General features: G+C 45.4%; 1 protein-coding gene across 3 annotated transcripts in view; it reads right to left on the bottom strand.

The window, feature by feature from the left end:
- The window catches only part of LOC309815324 (uncharacterized protein), a 26315-nt gene extending 3596 nt beyond the window's left edge, over positions 1 to 22719 (bottom strand). Inside the window, exons 1-5 of one of the 3 annotated variants that reach the window (XM_082642040.1) lie at positions 21150 to 22719; positions 20569 to 20619; positions 18426 to 18471; positions 11287 to 11383; positions 9719 to 9835 (exon numbers count right to left, since the gene is read on the bottom strand). In XM_082642040.1, coding sequence (XP_082498166.1) covers positions 9805 to 9835; positions 11287 to 11383; positions 18426 to 18471; positions 20569 to 20619; positions 21150 to 21320 — 396 coding nt within the window. In that variant the 5' untranslated portion in view covers positions 21321 to 22719 and the 3' untranslated portion in view covers positions 9719 to 9804. The remainder of the gene's footprint in view (positions 1 to 9718; positions 9836 to 11286; positions 11384 to 18425; positions 18472 to 20568; positions 20620 to 21149) is intronic. The other 2 variants (XM_082642041.1, XM_082642039.1) reach the window with 2 other exon arrangements.

Below are 22719 nucleotides of genomic sequence, written 5' to 3'. Positions count from 1 at the left end.
GTTTAGTAAAGAAGTAGTAGGGAGATTGAAAAAGCCAAACTTAATAAGCAGATCTCTCCAAGGGTATTTTCAGAGCTTGATACCCTCCCACACCCTGAAAATATTATTACATCAAGAATGTAGAACTGCTAACCAAATGTAAGGCTCCCATATGATTCTATCAAACTGAGGATGCTTCTTTACTAAGCAGTGAGCACACTTGCTGCCCCAGGGACCTTGGCAGTTGCAACGTAGGGCTCTTCCCTTTGGGATGGAAACAGCAAGTTTTCCTGTGGTCTACACGCTGGCCCCAAAAATACTACACTCCCAATACTTGTCAACTTTAAGTATTTTCCTACATATCTCCATTTTTCTGTTACTACTTGGACTACATCCTAGACTTGACACTACATAAATTGCATTCAAGAAGCTATTTTTTAAAGTTGGTAGGAAACCTTAAATCTATGGCTTGCAGTCCCTGGCTTACTTTCATCCAGGTGCATAAGGGTTTTCAAAAGTAGTCAGGTTAGTTACCCCGTATCACAGCCCCACGCTTGTGTCACAGATATAAAAATGGAACATGATATTTAAGGTTTTAGTTGCCAAATCATCAAGCCTCCCAGACAGAGGCAATAGAGCAAAATGATTACAGAGGCATGGATTTTGATTTGCTCCAGCGTCTTGGGCAAGTCACTTGGCCTCTGTATTTATTTGTACTTATCTGCACTTATCTGTCACTTGGGGGTCATAATTGTACCTGGTCCATGGGTACGCTGTACAAATGATCTGTAAAGTAGTTACAAGAAACCGACACAGAGTAAGCACTCCACAGACATTGGCTATTAGCTATTGGAAATAGTTCTCCGTGAAACAGATGACTTTATCCGTGGATGACTCGGTGGGAGACAGTGAATCACAGAATCACAGCATGTTGAAAGTGACCTAGTTCACACTCTTATGTGAAAAGAAGAAAAGTGTGCATGCGTAGAAAATGTCTGAAAGTTTACACAAGAAAGAGTTCATCATGTTAACTTGGAGGATGAGAATAAATCAGGAGAGGAGGAAAGAAAAACTTGAGTGTAATTCAATTTCTCTATCATTTGTGTTTCTACACTGAGACTCTGAATACACTGGAAGTGCAATTTTTTTTAATGTGGCGGGATAAAGGTTTTCAAGTTCTCCTGATCCATCCGTATTATTAGCTCAGAATTGCTGGCATTTCTTGCCATCTTTGGATCTACACCCATCTGAGTCAGTGGGCCATTCTGGACGGAGGAGATAATAGAGCAGAAGTGAAGTGAGAGAAAAGGAGAGACAAGATTTTCTCTTTTCTCTTCAAAGAGGAAAGGTCTTTGGAATGGGAACAACTCACAACCAAACTTTGGGGAAAGGATGTGATGGAAAACGAGACAAACATCCTACCCCTGTGATGAGAAGGATTCCCTGGGCTGGATGGAGGGAGGTCACAGGTGGCTGGACAAGGAAACCAACTAGGGAGAAACACACACAAGTGCAGAGCAAACACCCTGAGGCCACTCAGCCTGACTCCATGCAAACATGTGTCCAGCAGACAGCCCTTCACCTGTGGCTCCCCAGCAAGACAGGTACCTCGGGGGTGCCAACTCATTCTGAGTCCATTATGCCTGGCCATTCATAAACCGCTGTCTAACGTGTGAGGAATAAACTCTCAATGTTTATGAGGAAATTGGGGAAGGAGATTGAAAGGTTACTTAAACGAAAAAAAAAAGAAGTTCAGGAAGGCAAGATGGTAGAGAGACAAGAAAAAGACCTTAAAAGATAGAAAGGATTTGCCAAAGAAGAGAAAGCAAAAGAAATGATTCCGAATGGGTTAACCTGCAGCTAGGAAGTTAAGGAAGATTATTGATGGGTGAAGACTATGGAATAAAGTGAATAAAATTTCTCAGAAGTTGCTGAGAATATGGTAAGCAGCATGATTATCAAATTATGAATTGGCTGCAATGGCATTCTAGGGGGACACTAGGAAGGTGAAGCAAATGTTCCTGAGATGACAGTAGCAGGTGGAAAGTTGTTTCAGGGGAAGATCAGTCTTGCAGAGGGTGTATCAGAGGAGGGCAAGTGTGAGCAAGCAAGGAAATACTAAGTGTATACGGTTCCTTCACTGAGTGCACCCAGCCCCGCGGTCAGCCTTGAGAACAAGCAGGACTTCAGGTACTGGAGCTACATTTCAGTCATCAAGACTTGAGAAGACACCCTTAACTCAGGTCTTCTCTTCAAACTCCATCTTTCCTTCTTGACCTTCATTTGGCCTCTTCCCTTACCCTCAAGCTGTGGACTGAGGCCACAGAGCAAGATGGGTCACTAGTGTCCTCCATCCCCTGGCGACTGTGGTTCACATCACTGGAGTACCAAAGGCAATAACCAAGTAACAGACACAAGAGTGTATGAAGAAGAAGAGATTCTGATAAGGCTTTCTGTGACAGTGTGGGCCAAGTCGGCTCTATATGGCTGGTATCACGTGAATTATGAGCAGCCTTAGGGGAGAAGTTCTCAGAAGGCAGAGCCTGGCTCTCGAGAGGCTCTGCGTGCTCACAGCCCACTCCAAGACCTCAGTTACAGCTTCGGCCCCCAATATCCCTCCCTCTGCCTGCTCACAGTTTTTGAAGTCTTCTTTCCTCCACATTTCTCTTGAGAGGTGGAGGAGGAAGATGAGCTTCAGGCCAGCTCAGACTCCCCTGGGATCCCAGCAGGATGCCTATCATTAACCTCCCACCTTCTAGGAAGCTCCTAAGATCTTCACATTTGGGGCAGTTCTCATTTCAGCTGTGCTTCAAATTGCTGGCTGGAGACGGCCTGTTGGAAGGTGGCTAAAAGCAAGTAGCAATCCTTCGGGCAGCCTGGCCCTTCTCGACTGTCAGACATCTTCAGGGATATTCTAGGAAATGTTGTTTGTTCTAGAGAAGGGAGGGAAACAATCCAATTGTCCAATAATGCTTGAATGGAAAATAAATGATGCTATATGCATGTGATCACATAATATCAAACAGTCAAAAATCAAAGACCTAGATCTATATGGATTCACGTGGATAAATCTTGAAAACATAATATTGATTGAAAGAAAATAAGATAAAGAATGTTAGATTGTGATAACAGGTATGTAAGTATTTAAATATTTAAATCAATTCAACATATTGCTTCTATATAGAGATGCAAGAAAATAAACTTTATCCAAAGAACACATTATTTACATTTAATATGCTCATTTATCTAGGAGACCCAAAAGAACCCACAGATAAACTAGCAGGAACTAATAAGACGGTTCAACAAGGCACACACATACAAGATCAATAAATTTTAAAAGTCAATCAGGCTCCTCTACACTGGCGATAACAAATTAGAAACTATAAAAGAAAATAAGAAAAAAAGAAGATCTAAAAATTGTCACAAGAGCCGTATAAATTATTTAGAGCTAAGCATACGTAGAAGGCAATATAACTAACAAACTGAGTACGAAAGACTGTTGTTACTTTATGAGAACAGACCCTCTTCTTAAGGAGCAGATCAGTAAGTGAGAGTGAATCAAAGAAACACAGCATTTGAAAAGTCAGCTAGTCCAAGCCTCTTGATCGCACATACAGAAGCTGAAGCCCAGATAGGTTGAGTTACTTGCTAAAGGGCCCAATGTCCTGACTCAAGGACTAGCATTTTTCACTCAGTCGCAAGACACAATCAAATGCAGTGCCTTGGAAAGAGATGGGGAAAAAATGAAGAAATCAATTATATAGTTCCTCATCTTTAAGTACAGAAATAGCCGTGACAAAATTACACGTATTGAGGGAAAATTGAAGTGCAGAGTTTAAAATGTCAATAATCCACAGGGAAACTGGAGACCATTTAAAACATTCATATTAAATCTCTCTAGAAAAGACATTAAAAGATCTCCAATCAAAATGTGAATTTTATAATAGACATGGTATGATACAATTTATAATAGATATGGTATGAACCTTTCCCTTTCACGGGAAAGCTTCGGCTGGGAAAAAGGAATTGTTCTTGAAAATGGGGCCTGTGCTACTGCAGACACTGTGCTCAACCTAGGTCCACCGAACGCTCTGATGTCATCACTGAGGTCACAGAATTCCACTGTGCGCCTGGCAACCTTGCAAACATAACAGCCCTGGTGAGCACTAGGCAGTACTGCTGGTTCACTCAGTGGTACAAGTTTTTCAGCCATTTAGGAGACTTGACTATTTTTGTTTGTATTGAATCATTTCAACGGATTGCCCAAGAGCCAAGAAGGGCCAACCTGTAGGGAAGAGGAGGAGTTGGACATCTCTTGAGGCATCTTCTAAGGGAGACTTCTAGTTGGTACGATGGAACGGCGACAAAAGAGGAAACATCTGGAAAATGAAGAGTCCCAGGAAACTGCCGAGAACGGAGGAGGTATGTGGGGGGCAACTTGGCTGGGGCACATGGGTTTCTGCCAAACTGAAGCTTCTCTAGGAAGCGGGGGACTGAGAACGTGTCACCTGTGAAGCAGGGAGCGAGAGACCTTGTCTCACTGATGCTGCCGTATCTATCTGGAGGGCCCCTGGGGTGTGAGACGGCACAGAACGGCCAGATGCCCCCTGGGAGATGGGAGGTCAGCTCCGCTGGTCTGAGGACTCTCTCCTGGGGCAGCCGGGCCTGGAGCTTTGTCGGACTCACAGCAGGCTGCATCCTGCTTGCACAGACCTAGAGGTGCAGCTTTTCTCAGTCCCCGATTTCTCTCTTATTCTCTTGGATCTTTCCCTGGGGTCATGAGGTGGGGGATGTGAAGGATGCAAGGATGCTGAGAGAGACCCATGAGTTACTTGGCCTCTTTTACCAAAGTGGAAAGAGAAGCCCCATGAGTTGAAGGCCCTGTTGAAAAATATCTTGACAAGTGGAATGCACTTTGAAAGAAGATTGTTTGTCTAGGGATGGTGTCATATTGAAAGCAAGGAGGATTTATTCCTTCAACAGGAAGAATTTCCCAAAGGAGATCAAGGGAAGGGAAGGGTTTTCCAGAGATTGAGACCACGTGAGCGGGGGTGAGAAATGGCCTCAGGGTCCTGCTGGGGAGCTCTGAGAGCCACGGGCCACGTGGTGCCTGCGTGCATTAAATGTAGGCGAGTAGCTTGCCCTGGGAGAGGGGTGGTCACCCCAAAGCTCCAGCTAGAGGCCTCTGCCCCAGATTAGAGCCCAGTAGCTCCTACCAGGCCCAGGGCCCTGGAGACTGTAGGATGGGCCCTGGCAATGGAGGTCTAGACAGCAGGCAGATTTCCAGGCAGTGGCTGGGACAGGCTGGGGAAGGCAATGACTGCCCCTGACCATTCAGAATATTTTGCTCTATGTTCCTGTGTGTGTGTGGGTGTGTGAGAGTGTGTGTGTGTGTGTGTGTGTGTGTGTGTGTGTGTGTGAGCGAGATGAATGGGGTTAGAGTGCTTACCAGATATAAAGTCTGCGTGGTAAAGTTCTTGTCACCCTGCCTGGACCTGGCTGACACTCGGTGTACGTAAGAGTGTATACAGAATTCTTGTTAGGGGTGTTTTATGAGACAGTAACTCATACACCCATGTACACTCTGATGCAGCAAAAATATCACACACCCCACATATAACTTCCTTAGTAAACCACACACAGCACATGGAGGTATATACACGGATCCCTCCTGTACTACGTTCTCATACAACCCACCTGTATCACAATCCTCTCCTCCAACACCAAACGCTGGAGATGAGATATGTATATAGACACACACACTATATGTATAGGACACACACACACACACACTATATATATATATATATATATATATATATATGTATCTCCACAACTCTCGCACAAACACAGCTAACTTCAGCCATCGCTAATTACCTCTGTAACAACCAGTCACGTGTCATACACACCACACTTGTAACACATTCTTGAGTAATGCCAGACCCGCTTTGTACAAACCACAGTAAACCACAGTCTCAGTAACCCATGTCAGGATTGCCAGAGAAAATATGGGCTATCCAGTTCAATTTGAATTCCAGATAAACAACAAGTAATTTTTCAGTATCCGTATGTCCCACATATTGTATGGGCCATACTTACACTAAAACTAAGTAAGAACAAATACTGCATGGGAATACTTACACTAAAAAATTATTCTGGGTTTATCTGAAACTGAAATTTAACTGGGTGCCTTGTATTCTTGTTCGCTAAGTCTGGCAACCCTTATATACTTACCACCAGCTGATGTATTATATATTTATTGTAGTTTTGTTTAGTGTGTGTCTTCCCCTACTAGAATGTGCAGCGTTACCAGAGACTACAACAATGGAAGAGTGCCGGATACACAGGAGTAGCTGCTCACTGAATCTTGGTGAATGAATGAATGAACACGCACCATAAATACAAGCCACACCATGTAATGAGGAAAAGTTACATGTCCCAGAATTCCTGACTTGTGAACAGAAAAAATGCACACAAAGGCCACAGACACAGATAGACACATCTGCACTGTGCTCCCCATGCCAACCCCACACTTACCACAGACTTAACTGATACACATCACTCACTCTTCCCACACACTCACAGTCACCACCGAGGCCTACATTACCAACTAGACAGTGAGAGAATAAGTATTGATTGGAATTAAATCCTGGAGGATCCACTGGGAACCACACTCTCAACTGTGTGTATTCACTGCACCTGACACGTGTCACACACTCAGTAAATATTTGTGGACAGAGGACTGATGAACCCACCCTGAGCCTTCCATTCCTCCCTCAGGAATCTCGAAGTCACAAGAGGATCCCCCTCGGCTTGGATCCACTGTGGTGGCCCAAGGCTGCAGCCCAGGGGCAGTGGAGGTCTCCTCTGCCCCTAAATACTTCTTCTGTACTTCTACTCCGCGCAAGCTCAGCTACGCTGGTAAGGGCGCGGGGCTCCTCAGGTGAGGGGGTGCTTGGCTGTGAAGCAGGAGGCACACAGATCCCAGGGAGGCTGAGAGGAAATCCAGGGTCATCAGAGGTGATGAGGGCTCTGTGGAGGAGCCTGGGCAGGATGGCTGAGCTGTTCCGAGGGCGTGGATGCCAGCTGAGTCTGGGGGGGCGGTGTGAATACTGGTAGTACCATGGTGGGGAAGTCAAGGAGCAGGGGCCGGAAAGGTCTGGGCTTGAGGTGGAGGGAAGAGGGACCAGATTAAGCATCTTCAGAGGAAAATGTAGGCTTTGTCTTTGCCTTTGCTTCCAGAGAAGGACAGAGTTCTGCATCATACACCTCCAGCCTGAGAGCAGGACCATCCAGCTCAGGTCCACACAGCTCACACATACATCTGCCCTCCAGGCACAGCCCTTCTCAGAGCACACATAAACCCCAAGCACCACAGCCCCATTCCACAAGTAATGCACCACCGATATTACCAAAATCACACTCCTTGTCATACACGCATCCAGCCGCATCCCTCACTTACCACAGCCTTCACCACCATACTCCACACCCCTGTATACAGACACCGCTCCAGTATCCCCCCCACGCACATGAAAAGCCCACAGATGACACCAGATACACCGCTCCATCCTACGGCCAACAGACACCAAGCTCACGACATAGCTACGTCATGTAAATGTCCCTCTCTCGTCTACCACACCTGCTCCCTCAGCTTCCGGCACGGCCCATGCATGTTATTATGGTTTTAATTTCCTTTTTCAGCAATGCGGAGATTTCGAGACACTGCCTGGCCTACAGCACCCCTAGCCCAGGTTCAGGAAGAAGGGGAGACCGCTCCCCCATCACACTGTGTCTCCTCCTCACTCTCTTCACCCTGTAAGGACTATCTGCACCCAGACAAAGAGGAAAGGGGCATGAAAATATACTACGTGCAGGTACAAGTGAACAAGGGTGTCGCTGTCTCCTGGAAGACAAAGAAACCCTTGGAGTTGCCTGAAAAGCAGCTGACGATAGAAGAAGTGACCCTTCCTGAGGATGCGTGCACAGTAGGCACTTGCCCCTCTGATGTGTCCACCGAAAGCCTCCTGTCTGACAGTGAGCCCACTGGGGAGGAGAAAGAGTATGAGGAAAGGGCAGAGCCAGGCAGCCCATCAGGGTCACCTGCCGTCGAGGAGAGACCCAGGGCCAAGACACCGGACTGGATGGTGACCATGGAGACCGGCTTCAGGTGCATGGCCTGCTGCCGGGTCTTCCCCACCTTGGAGATCCTCCAGCAGCACGTGAAGGGCGGCGTCCTGCAGGGCTTCAGCTGCCGTGTCTTTCATCTCAACATGGCCCAGTGGATGGGCAATGTGGAATCCGAGAGCACACCGGAGGAGGAGGAGGAGGAGGAGGAGGAGGAGGAGGAGGAGGAGGAGGAGGAGGAAGAGAAGCAAGAAGAAAAGGAGAATGAGGGAGAGCAGCCCACGGGGGAAGGCCCCAGCCCAAAGAGACCCCGCAGGCAGGGTCTTTTCTCTCCTTTGAGTTCCAAACAGCAACTGAGATTCATGGGACAGAAGATCCTGGAAGACGGTGTGGCCGTCCCTTGGAAGAGGTAAGGCTTGAGGCTGGCACTCTTCTGAGCCTATGTCACGACGGCCCAGAGGAGTCTAAGGGAAGGGGCCGCACACATGTGCTGGTTGACCTAATGGCTCTGCAGTTGCATCAAATGGGACACACCCAGCACTAACAAAGGCATTGAGCTCTGTTGACGTAAACAAGAAGGTGGAGCCTTTTCCTAGGAGTTTCCTCAGGGTCTGCACGATGGACCTCAACTCTTAGAGGACGTACCGCCAGCAGCTCCTTCTCGGCAGAGAGAGCCAGGAGTGGTCTCAAGAGAGGACGGGGGCCCTTGCAGGACCAGAACTTTGAGGTCTGAGAGCCTTGGGCCTGAGCCGAGATCTCACCCTGACCACTGTACCTAGCCTTCTGTGACAAAGGGGAATATGAAAGAGAGTCACGTGGAAATGAGGTCCCCCGAGATATGGAAGTGTTCCAGAACCTTCATTGCGTGGTAGTTGATCTGGAGCCAAGCTCACTGTGGTGTGCGTGGCTCTGAGCATTAAGGCAATGCTGGAGGGTAACCCTGACCAGCAGAGCTTGGAGTGCTTCTTGTCTCTTCCTGTCCTACCTCATTTGTTTTATCCCTTCCAGGGAGAAGAAAGGACCCTCGGGAGAGTAGCAGACAGAATGCCGTGGTCTGAAGGAGGATGAAGGGACCGGCACTCAGTCTAACATCATATGACAATAGAAGCGTCCTAGGCAATAAAGGGCATTTTCCAAACCTTTCCTGGAGCTTTTATTTAATGACATTTTTCTATCTATGCATCTATCTGTCATCTACATCTGTATCTTTCAAGGTTTGTGAACAAGCTTTCACATAAGCACTAGAGACGTCCGCCAGCATTTTCCAGAAGAGGCCTGCAAATTGCTGGGGACTCCTCACAAATAGGGAACGGCCACAACCCCTGCCACACAGACTATGCGCGTGGCCCTCCTGACGTACTCCCACTCTCTCTCTGAATTTCCCAACGTCTGAGATGAGGGTGCTGGCTGGAGGCAATGATCACGGGCAGGCTGAATCTTCTCCAGATTCTGATTCTCTTCCTGGGCATATCGTCCTCAAGCACAGTCTCCATGTCCCTGGCCACACTGATCTCTCTCCTTCAGTCCTTCCCTCCCTCCCTCTCCTGCCTCCCAGTGCAGAGAATACTTTTTTGCATTTGAGACGACATTTATTTTTGGTTCACAGAATTCTCACCTGTTCTACTGTGGCCTCCGTTGTGAACATTCCAAAGCTGAGAATTTTCTGTTTTTCTCCCTCATTTCTGCTGAGTCTTTACCTTCCTAATGCAGTGAACTCACAGTGCCTAGCTGACTGGATGGGGAAAAAAATCCAGGGAGCAAAGAGAAATAATAAAAGAATATATCAGTTAATTTTTCATAGTGTTATCCAACTACATATTTTTAAAATTTTGGAATAATATTAGGAATCTTCTCTTTATAAAAAACTGAATTATCGGGCTTCCCTGGTGGAGCAGTGGTTAAGAATATGCCTGCGAATGCAGGGGACATGGGTTCGAGCCCTGGTCTGGGAAGATCCCACGTGCCACGGAGTAACTAAGCCCGCGCGCCACAACTACTGAGCCTGCGCTCTAGAGCCCGTGTGCCACATCTACCGAGCCCACGTGCCACAACTACGGAAGCCTGCGTGCCTAGAGCCCATGCTCCGCAACAAGAGAAGCCACTGCAATGAGAAGCCCGTGCACCACAGCCAAGAGGAGCCCCCGCTCACTGCAACTAGAGAACGCCCGCTAGCAGCAACAAAGACCCAATGCAGCCCAAAATAAATTAATTAATTTTAAAAAATTGAATTAGTTTCAAGGGTACAATGTATAAAAGTACAATAAAAGCCCCCCTTCATAACCCCCCAACCCCACTCTCAAGATGGAATAGATATGCTGTGATACAATTTATAGTCGTAGTACTACTCCTCCTCCCACCACATCCGAAATCCTCTGAGCCCGGTGCAGCAGCTTCCTTTCACAATGCTAGGACCCGCCACAAGACAGATGATAATCCCTTTGGACATTTCAAGGAGCGGCACCAAGGGAACAGTACCGGGGAAATGCCACTGACAGCTCAGAATATCCATGGCATTTCTAGAGCCTCGGCACTGCTCTCGCTCTGGGTATGAAGGTCCAAAAAGCACGTCAGAGAATATTCATACTTGTAAACAAGCTCCACCTTTGAAACACAATCTACATAGAAACACATATACAAGCCTGCACGATGGATGAAGCCAACGTCTCCTCCATGATTGACCTTCTGACAACCTTATTGTCTCCTCAACCATAAAAGGTCAACTTCAGACTCACGACCTTGCCTTGTCACCAGAAACATCCAAGCTTGGATCAGTCTTTCTAAGAGCAGATATTTGCTCTCTGAACTATTAGAGACTTGTCACATACACAGAAGTAAAACAGGATTGTTTCTATCTACCTGGGGACCTGGAGTCTTTCACATTGCTCCTGTTAAAACTCTCAGAGCACCAAAACTTTACCTACAAAGGGTTCAAGCTATGACATTCCCAATTTTCACAAACCTCCTCAGCTCTTGTGAGTCACATGCAGCCAATTCCAGAAATTGGAAACACGGTTGTGAGGATGAAACTGACTTTGGGGCTCCCCTTGGGTATGGTCTTCCAGACTTACCAAAAGGCCATTAAGAGGAAGGTTTACCCCACCTCAGGGAAACCCGAGGCAGTACTTGCAGTCAAGGGCTGGCCATGGCTTCTGAGCTACATCCAAAAAGAATTTCATACTGTACCTGGATCTGCTGAAGCCATTTCTGACTGTCCGAGAGCCAGCATGTATCGTTCCTGAACTGCCTCCATTGTGGATCATCAGTAGGGCTGTCACCTTTACTAAATAAAAATACAGGATACCCAGTTAAACTTGAACTTCACATGAATAATAAGTCATCACTTTTAGTATAAGTAGATCCTATGTACTATTTGGGGCATACTTATCTTAAAAATGTACTCGTTGTTTTTCTGACATTCATATTTAACTGAAGAGCCTATATTTTATCTGTCAACCCTACTCAGCAGAAATGATGGAGGCTTATAGAGATCCAAGAGATGCCTCAGAGCATCCTCAGCTTTTATTTCTATGTCCTGGACAGTGAGCCCGAGCTTCCCACTCCCATTAATTGGCTATAATGGAGTATAGTCTCCATTTTAGAGGTTTTGCTACTTGTCATTGTTATTATCTTCCTCTCACAGCAGTGAGAGGCCCGCATATTGCAAAAGAAACACACAAACAAACAAACAAAAAGGAATAAGCTTGAATAATTCCTCCAAATCTCAGTGGTTTAAAACAACAAAGGTTCATTTCCCGCTCGTTGTACATGCCCATCATGGGCTGCCTAGGAGTTCTGCTCTTCGTTTTCCTTATTCCTGCCCCCAGCTTGACAAAGCCACCTCTCTCAGTCATCTTTGTAGAGAGAAAGAATTCTGGAGCCTCACACTGGCAGTGTGAGTTCTCGCCCAAAAGTAACACACATCACTTCCACCCAGAATTGTTGACCACAATCTTATTTTTAGGGAGACCACTGCCCAAAACTGCCTGCCCTGACCAGGCCCGACAGTAACCACTTTCACGAGTTATCTTAAAACAGGAGGTCCTGGTAAGGAACGCGGAACTAACCAACTACCACCAACCGGAAGAATTAGGGAAAGGTCAAAAGGAGAGAGGAGACTCCTGTCCATATGTCCTACCAACCTCCCAGAATCCTTCTCTCTGGAACCTATCTTAGCTGAGCAATGTGTGCACCACCAGAAAGGATCCTGAGTCAGAATGACTGGCCGGAGACAACCCAGAAACTAACCCCATCACCATAAAACCTGAGACTGCGAGCCACATGGCAGAGCAGTTCTCCTGGGTTCCCTTCCCCTCCTGCTCTGCACCCGGACACCCCTTCCCAATAAAGTCTGTTGCTTTGTCAGCACGTGTGTCTCCTCAGAAAATTCTTTTCTGAGTGGTAGACAAGAGCCCACTCTTGGGCCCTGGAAGAGGTCCCTCTTCCTGCAACATTATCATGTGTCTCTCCATTTTCTAAACTCCTTAGGCAAAAGTAATTGTGAACAATACTACTGAATAGTACAGAAACCATACAGAAAAATTCTAATCCCTCCCTGTTAAATAGGAGACTTGACAAAACCACCAAGCTATGCATTCACAAAACTGGGTCTAGAACTCACATCTCTTAGGTCATGATTCAGAACCTTTTCCCACTACGCTGTATGTTAGGATTTTTACACCAAGACAATGTAGTTGGGTTAATAATGCCTTTCATTTTTTGTTTTTGTTTTTGTTTTTCATAAATGGATTCAGGAGGGAGGCTTTGGAAGCCCCTAAAACACTTGCCTTAAACTGAAAAGCAACTGGAAAATAATCCCACTGCCTTTTGAAATGTTTGACCTAGTAAAGATTAGATGTCTGGGAGGCTTTTATGTTCTGAATATAAGGAATAAAAAGGAAACAATCTTCCTAAGACTTTAGGAAACAGGCGGAAAAACTCTTGACTCCCACTTTGCTATTTTGATTAGCTCGTTGACACTTCAGTTCTTTGACTAATAGCAGTGGCAACAGCTGGAGTTTAGCCAAGATATAAGTATATATAATAGGGTGGCGGCCCCTGCAGAACCACATACCACTGTAGATGCTTTAGCTCAATCCTACTTGCTCATAGGTCTGTGCAAAGTAACAAATGGTTCTGAAACATTTATTCCAAATAGCTTTCTTATTATTACTTTAAAGATAACTTGGCTGCCAAATACTTGCTCCCTGGTGAAAAAGAATGCATATATGGGAGGAGGATTTATGTATCAAGATATGCTGCTTATTTCCCTCCTGCTGATACAATGCACATCTAATGAATTAGAGATAATCTTCCTCTCTTCCCCAAATTATAGATAAATGAGTATGTCGTTTCTCCCTCCCTTCAATTCATCCTGGTCATAGTTATTTTCTTTAAGACTATTATTCCCCTGCTTAAATCTTAAATGGCTTCCCAATGCGAGAAGAAGAAAACCGAAAAGAGTCAACCGAACGTTCAAAGCCCCGTAGGGTTGAAGACCCTGCCGAGTTTTCCAGACTAAGCGTAACACTCACCTTCCCGCCTCCACTCAACTAGGCCAGACTTCCCTCCCTCCATCAGAGGACAGGCGCTTGCTCAACTCATTTCTTTCAAGAGTATAATTTTTCAAAGTACAAATTGTTTTTAAGTTCAATTAAAATCCCACTTTCTACAGGAAGCCCTTCCAGATATCCCAGTGAGAATGGACCACACATTTTCCCAGCATGTTAGTTGTACCTCTGTGATAACTCTTTTCACATCCTTCAATCGGGCAGACTCTTAATGAATGCGTCTGATTTCCCCCACAACATAGAGTAGGAGCCCTTGGAAAGTAAGACGCCATGATTCCTTATCTCTGGATTTTCCACATCTCCTTGCACTGAGTATGATCCCTAGCAGGACCCTGTGGGCTCCTGGGCACAAAGCCTGTATCGGTGTCCCCCATTTCTTGATTACAGGAAATAGGCTTCATTCAGCCTCCATGACCTTCCCTGAGTTCCAAGGAGCAGGTTCAAACAGTTGCTAATTAGAGAAGGGAGGGGATGCGAGACAAGGGAGGAATAGTCACAAGAAACACTAGTGCAGCCTTCGGGCAGGGTCTTGGTTCCCCCTTAAGGGATACACATAACAATATCTTTGAGCTGTTTTGCAGATACTGAAACCCCCACTAGGTGGGAGAAGTTAATGGTGTGCTGCCCACAAACACGCAGACCCCAGAACCAGTTGGAACCGTAAGGTTGATGATGCTGACACCCACTTACCTCACCACCAACCAATCAGAGAAATGTCCATGAGCTGATCATACTCTCCTCTTTGAACGATTACTATAAAACTCCTCACTACCCTCTCCAGGTCAGGGACGCAGAGTTTTGAGGGCAATCGCCTGCTCTAGCCCCCTTTGCCTGGCAAAGCAATAAAGCTATTCTTTTCTACTTCACCCACAACTCTGTCTTGAGATTTAATTCAGTGTCAGGGTACGGAGGCCGGATTCGGCTTCAAGTATGAGCTCCCCTACTTGCTCCTCTATCCCGCAAAAAAAAAAAACAAAAGCTTAAATAAATTACCAAAGTACTGGATCTTCTTCCTCCCTAGGCAAAACAATGTCCTGACCAGTGGCCTCTCTTCCTTTTCCCCATACCAGCACAGGAATGCCATCTCTGCATTTATGCTTGCCTGTCACCATGTTCATGTAACTGAACAAAAGTGACAGCCCTCGGGCTTCCCTGGTGGCGCAGTGGTTGGGAGTCCGCCTGCCGATGCACGGGACACGGGTTCGTGCCCCGGTCCGGGAGCATCCCGCATGCCGCGGGGCCGCTGGGCCCGTGAGCCACGGCCGCTGGGCCTGCACGTCCGGAGCCTGTGCTCCGCAACGGGAGAGGCCACAACAGGGAGAGGCCCGCGTACCGCAAAAAACAAAAAAAGTGACAGCCCTGTTCATCCCATGTCCTGTGTAATCCACCCAACTCCCTTCGTCTCCATCTAAAACTATTTTTTACACTGCCTAAAATTTAACCATAGAGAATCAGGACTTTGAATGTTTACCCTTCAAAGATTTTTATTAAAATACAAGTAACCTCATGAGAAGTGGTGCCTTAACTTAAACCATCATCAGCCACTGTTTTAGCAAGGACTAGGGGAAAACAGGCTGAGAATTGGGCCATTTTTTAATGGCATTGGAAATGTAGAGACAGGAAGAAGAAGAAATGGTATCTGATCAGGAGGTAGATGTTGGGGAGGTGGTGAAAAAGTACTAAAAATAAATATTCCACTTCCTCATAAATTTGCAACAGACAAAATCTTCCTGAGCTGGTGCCCCTGTGTGAAGCAATGTATTAAGGACATAAGACATAGAGATCCACTGCAAATTAATCATGTTAATAAACTGAGCTGAGACTCAGAGAGTTCAAATAACTAGGGTTGAGAAGAATATTCGAAGTTTACTTTTTAAAGGAGCCCAGAGATTGAGGTAAAACCCACAGCTGTAAAGAACACCTTTGCATCAAGGACTTAGCTTCTATGTATGAATTGTAAGTAAGGGAAGCAGCCTTAGAAAGCAGAATCAGATGACTACTGGTGCCTAGGAAAACCTCTGGCCTAAAGAAGTCATCTGAAGTTAGCCCCATCTTCCTCTAAACCCATTTGGTAGGGTTTTGAAAATCTCCTCCATGAACATAATACACTTGACATGAATTCATGGAAGTAAATGAGGTTAACAGGATCTGACCAACACCTTAGTGTCTCTTCCAAAGGATGGGCAGTGTATCCATAATGAGGAAAGGGATATGAAATGCTCACAAATCCCATGATGAAAATGCCTCTTGGTCTATAAATCATGTTTCCCTGCTGTTCATAGCTCTGAAAACGATTAGAGAGAAACCTACTCCTGGGTGTGACAACTGGGGTCACTGAAGATTAGATGTTGCCATGAGCCCACAGAGTCTGCCCTGCAGAAAGCAGTAAAATGATCAAACCCCCACTCCTTCTGCTGGAATATTTACTGTTGACACAAGAGTTCAGCTGTAGACTATGAGCAAAAACCTTCTGTCAATCACTTTCAGTCCTTAATTGGATAAAAAGAGCTAGAGATCTTTCAAAACAGTTGAAGATTGCTACTTGACAGGGGGGGCTGGGAGTAGTGCAACTGGCATATGGGTAATTTTTAAGGCTACTTTTAAGTGTGAAGCCCTTTGACTGGTTCTCTGTCTCATGGGTATCCCAAAATTTCCATCTCACTGAAATTTGGAAAAGAATTCAGGTTCTGTCTTTCCCCAGAGAGGGGAGGCAGCCACAAGCTTTACAAACCTAGCGTTTGTACATACAGCGAAGTTAGATTCGCTTACTATTGGAGCCTGACAATACTTGATACCTGATAAAAATCACTGTCAAATAACATTTATAAGAACCCAATTGCATGAGATGGGGTACGATGTTGAGGATCACAAGCAGTTACAGCAAAGGCCTCCAGGTGCCCAGAGTTTAGGGCAAGCAAATGAGTATATAGGAAAGGCAAAATTTAAAAATGGCAGACCAAATTTGAATGGACCAAGTAACTGCTTTGCCATTGTACATTCTTCCTATTCCCCGTCACCCATCCATCTATCCATCCCCCCAAAACATACCCCAACCCTAGTGACAAAGGTGGAGGCAAAGCCTGGAAGGACAGTCCACAGGTACTGAGATGCTCAGGGTTGGGAAGGACTTTGATGCTTGTGAAATCCAATCCACGGTACCTTTGAATTTCCTCTGCCATGGCTCCACCAAGTAATTACTTGGCACATGTCCTAGGACCTTCAGGGACTGGGAATCCACCACTTTCTAAAACAACAACAAAACTCAACATATTTAGGCAGATAAAACGTATTTAGGCAGATAGAACAAAAAATTCTTCCTTGTAAGGACAAATCCACTTCCCCAGAGCCTGTGGCTTCTGGTTGCAGCTTTTAGGGCCACAGAGAAAAAAAAAATCAACATTCCTCTTCCACAAGACAATCCTTCTAATATTTGAAGACTGTTATCTCAGCCCTTCAAGTCTTTTCTTCAGCTGCACAGCCCTATTTCCCTAAACGTCCAGATTTCATTTCCACATTGTGATCCAAACTTTCTCCTGAATGTGGGTCCTAGTTGCTTTATATTTATCTTAGTCTACAGTCCCCAGAACTTAACACAGTATTCCAACTAAGGTCTGACCAAGGCAAAGCAGAGTGGGGTTCTTACCTCCCCCGCCAGAGGTACTTCTCTTAAGACTGGCTTTTTGGTAGCCACATCAAACTGCTAACTCCTACTGAGCTGATACAGCCACTTTAAAGTAGCCAAGTCATACTTCAAAACCATTATTTCTCACCAAGTAATGGGGCTATCTGGGTTATCCAGACCTCTTCTATCCCTTACCCAAAGACCATCCATAAGCCTCACCCCACCAACATAAAAGCACAAGAAATGGGTAAAGTTTTCTGTTTTGTACTTTCCTTGGAAAAAGCTGAAAACTATTTGATTCGCCCAAGACTCCTCAAAATACCCCAGGTCAGGGGCTTCCCCGGTGGCGCAGTGGTTGAGAGTACGCCTGCCGACGCAGGGGACACGGGTTCATGCCCCGGTCCGGGAAGATCCCACATGCCGCGGAGCGGCTGGGCCCGTGAGCCATGGCCGCTGAGCCTGCACGTCCGGAGCCTGTGCCCCGCAACGGGAGAGGCCACAACAGTGAGAGGCCCGCATACCAGAAAAAAAAAAAAAAAATAGGTGCATAAGTTTGCAGGAACATGATAAAGCAATTAAAAGTGAATGTTAGCTAGTATTAAATGAAAAAAACAATTTAAAACTGTACCTATGTTATAAATACAAATACACATCCATGAATACATATGATGAAGAGATTACAGAAATATAAAAGCAGCTAATTTGTAAGCAGGTAAGCAGTAGACTGGAAGATGTCCTTCATTTCCCTTAATTTTTCTTTTACTTGTAAAATAAAAAAATGATGAAATAAAACAAAAATTAAAACCGAAACCAATTAAATTTAACAGGAATTTTAAAAAAAGCACACATGGCACACTCAGGTCCTCATATGCTTAGACTCTCCTTGAAAGAGAAAACCCATAGGGAACTATACCCAATATTTCGTAATAACCTATAAGGGAAAAGAATCTGAAAATATATGTATATATATGTATAACTGAATCACTTTGCTGTACACCTGAAATTAATACATTGTAAATCAACTATACTCCAATCAAAAAAAAAAAAGAAAAAGAAAAAAAAGAGGAAAACCTGTGTCCAACCTGAGTACAAAAATGGCGTTTTTAACAGCAAGAAAGGCAAGCTCTACTCACCTGGAATGTGCTCATTTTCTCTCTCCTTCTGGGGCAGTGCAGAGTCCTAGCAAGACAGACAGGGCAAGAAGAAGTCAAACTGGAAACTGGTTTAAAGAAAAAGAAGTCACTAACCCACGTGGTGCTCATTGTGAATTACCAAGGCTCCCAGTCCTCGGGGTGGCTACAGCTGATTAGGCTTGATGAGCAGAGCCCCACGCAGATACCAGATGCCCCCGTGAACCCCCTCAGTGGCTGTGTGAGGAATGACCTGCCCAGCCATACACAGTGGCCCCCTCACAGTGTGCCTGCAGCTTCCACAGGGGTCATTCTTATTCTGGGTATGGGGTAAACAGAGACCATGTAAGTCAGAGTAGGTTTTGGAGTCAATATGCATGGGCTCTGATCAGGCTACGCCATTCACTAGCAGTGTCACCCTGGGCAAATTATTCACATCTCTTCGCCTCAGTTCTGTCCTCTGCCAGTAGGGGAGAACACGGGCATCCACCTCGTGAGATCGTCATAAGGTAGGAAGCTCTGAGAACACCACTGTCAGGGTTTCTTATTTCTTAGCAACTGCGGTAAAGCAGATGATATTTTAGTTAGAAATTATCCTTAGAGATGTGATTTCTACCAACAGAAGACTGTCAGACATGTGGAGGTCATACGTTGTTGCCCTGTTATGGGAGAGTCTTTATAGACTTCTGAAAATCTCTGCTTGTCTTCCTGAAGATTTTGTGACTGCAACAATAATATTTAAATTGACATGGACAACTTTTTACAAAAGGTATAAAAATACGTTAAGTTTCTTTTTAAACAGGAAGTACCCTTTTGACAATTATGCACAGAGGTAAAGAGAACTAATAAAAGCCAGGATTCTGCAACAACAATAAAAAACAGTTTGACAGTCCATACCTAATTCAAATGAAAAAAGACAGGAATCTGAATTGTAATTATATCATTATAAATATAGGAAAGTTTAAGAAATAAATGGGAGACTTCCCTGGTGGTACAGTGGATAAGACTCCACATTCCCAATGCAGGGGGCCCGGGTTCGATCTAGTACAAAAGATGGCAATGATTCCACTCCCCAAAGCTTGGGAGAGAGATATCTTCACAACTTCTAACGACCTCCCTTTTGACTCTACACTTGCTAGCTGTCTTCTGCTCAATTCAGGATTCTGAAAGGGGCCCTGACAGTTGACAATAATTAGTGGGGGAATAAAATCATTGGACTAAGTAGGCCTTTGGTGAATCCAGCTCAGTTTTATCTGTGACATCCAGCAGGGTCAATTTCCTCGGCCTCAGTTTCCAGAAAAGACCCTCTCTTGAGCTTCTCGAATTTTCACGTGCATGTGAATTACTGCGGGATCTTGTTGGAATGCAGCCTCCTGGACCCCCTACGCAGAAATTATAAATCAGAAGGTCTCGAATGGGGCTCAAGGCTGGGCATTTCCATCCAAGTGATGCCAATGCCGCTGGTTTGTGGACCACAACTTGAGTAGCACTGCAGTGTAACATCAGTCCCACAAAAAACAGCCTCCACGACACAGAAACATACACAAAGAGTAACCAGACAAAAAGGCACGAAAACATTAACAACTGTTATCTTTACATCCTAAAGTTACAGATAATTAAAATTGTTCTTTATGTATATATCTGCATTTTTCCATAATGATTATGCTACTTCTATGATATACATATTATTTGAAATAAAATAAATGACCCAGTTGAGAAAACTATCTTAAAAACTCAGAAAATAGCCTAAACCTTGCTCTCAAGGTCCCCACAATTAAGTCCCAACCTCTTTCATGATATGATTCTAGCCAGTACCCTATGCTCAAAGAGAATATACCAAAGGGATTAGCAAACTCAGCTGCTGGACTCAAACTGCCTGGGTCCCAACCCCAGCTCTACCTCCTACCATCTGGGTGAGGATGGGCCAACAGGGTTGTGTTCCCTGCCCCCAGCTCCTCAGCCTTAAAGTAGAGAAAACAGCAGTACCGATTCACAGAGCCACCGCCTGATGGAAATATGTTCATTTGCATAAAGCTTTTAGAATGGAAATTAGTGACCAAGGCTCAGTTATCATCGTTACCCATGTCTCATACGTTCTACAATTTATAGGAATATCTTAAGTAGAAGAATGCCAAGTCCTACTCACGTGGGGCTCTGTTGCCTCTTCCTCCGTGCAGTGCTTTTTGAGAAGCCAGGGCTGGGGAAGGAAAGGAGACTGTGAAATACCAGGGCTGTGTTTCCATCCCCACTAATTCATACCGCACCCCCTTCCGCCCCCGTACCAGCTACAAGTCCTCTCCTTCCAAAACAGGCCAGGAGTCCAGGACAATTCAGCTTCCTGGGCTCACAGAATCCCGCTGCGAAATGGGTGCCTCCCGAATTAGCGTAGTATTAATACCAACAATGTATCAGGCAGTTGTAGACCTTTTACTTGTGCTATCTCGTTTCTCCTCACAACACTATATTAACAAGGCATTCCTTTTTCCCCCCTTTTACCGAACAGCAACGGAGGCACAGAGGAGTTAAGCAACTCACCCAGTGTGACGCCGTATGAAGCGGTAGGGCTAGCTCATAGGTGGGGGACGGGGTCAGGTTAGGGGTGAAGAAAACCGGGGAGACCCTCAAACCCCAGGAGGCACGACCTGAGCCCACCCCATCCCGGCTACGTTACCAAACGCAAAGAAGCTCCGCCCGCGGGACGTACATCACCACTCCAGGCCCTCAAACCTCCGCTTTTAGCCGCTCCTCCTCTTTCTCCCCAAATGAAAGGTCTGCAAAGGGGAAGCTTGAATGGGTCGTGAAGAGCGGACCTGAAACACCGTCACCCGGCAAAACATGGCTGCTACGTGTCCTCCTGGGGCGGAAGTGCCTGCGACTAACCCGGAACTCCTGGACCATATTTCCCAGAATTCCGCGGGTAAACCTTTACAGCGAGGCGTTACTGTAGCTGCAGTATCTGGGACTACACGAGTTTACGAGCTCTGGACTACATGTCCCAGAATGCAAGGGTGGGTGCGGGGGTGTCTACCGGCACGAGCTCTGGACTACATGTTTTCACTCTGGTTTTCACTTTCCGGAATCCCTGAGAAGGTCTCAGGCCGTCTTGCCGTTCGCCTGTGTAGGCCTCAGAAGAGTGTAGATTCTGTTCATTGAAAGGCGTACAAACTCAGTAGAATTTTGGACGTCTTCAAGAGGCTAAGCGACATAAAAGCATTACCAGCCACGAAGGCTTCCTGGTAAACCCCAAAGAGTTTCACCATTGGAATAAGGGGAGAAGGAAACTGGGCTTTCTTTGGCAGGGACTGAAGCCAAACGCCAAAACACCTCATTCCCTGAAATTGTGTAAAGGTGAACGTGTTTTGTTAGCATCTTACAACCCGTGCGGAAGCAAGGGAAAATCCTTTCTAGAGACAGACATCAACATCCTAGGTCTCAAGTTATTTCTGTAATTATAAAATCTGTGACATTGCTATTTGACCAAGTGAACTCTAAGGGGAAGGAAAAAGCATTACTTGACATACGGAGGGACACTTCACAGTCATAAAAGTTTCAAATTCTCAGAAACTAATAACTTCAGCTGATACTTTATAAAGCAAACATTGACAGAACCATGAAGAGAAACATTCAAATTCATAATTGGATCTGGAGATTGGAACACATACATAGAGGGAAATGTTGAGCCTTAAAAGCATATATTAAAGGTAGAAAGGGGGGCTTCCCTGGTGGCGCAGTGGTTGAGAGTCCGCCTGCCGATGCAGGGGACACGGGTTCGTGCCCCGGTCCGGGAGGATCCCACATGCCGCGGAGCGGCTGGGCCCGTGAGCCATGGCCGCTGAGCCTGGGCGTCCGGAGCCTGTGCTCCGCAACGGGAGAGGCCACAACAGTGAGAGGCCCGCATACAGCAAGGAAAACAAAAACAAAACAAAACAAAACAAATAAAGTAGAAAGGAAGTTGAAAATTGATTCAGAAAACATCCATTTCAGGAAATTAATAAATGAATAATAAAACTGAAGAAGGCAGATGGAAAAATATAAGATCAGATGAATGAAATACAAAAATAAAGTAGATCCCACACACACCCACAAAACAGAAATTAAAGAAAAAAACAAAACAAACAAAAAAAGATCATCCATAGTATAAACAAAGATTTTTTTCAAAAATGTGTTCCAAATTCTTTCAGGAAAATATCCTCCAAGAACTATTCCTGACTTAAGCCAACATAGCACACAGGATTTCTTTCCACCACGAGTAAAGTGAAATCTTGGATATAGCATGATGAAATACGGTAACATGATT

The sequence above is a fragment of the Mesoplodon mirus genome, assembly GCF_964341445.2.
Source record: "Mesoplodon mirus genome assembly, chromosome: 14".
NCBI classification, from domain to species: domain Eukaryota; kingdom Metazoa; phylum Chordata; class Mammalia; order Artiodactyla; family Ziphiidae; genus Mesoplodon; species Mesoplodon mirus.
This window is presented reverse-complemented; position numbering and strand designations above follow the sequence as displayed.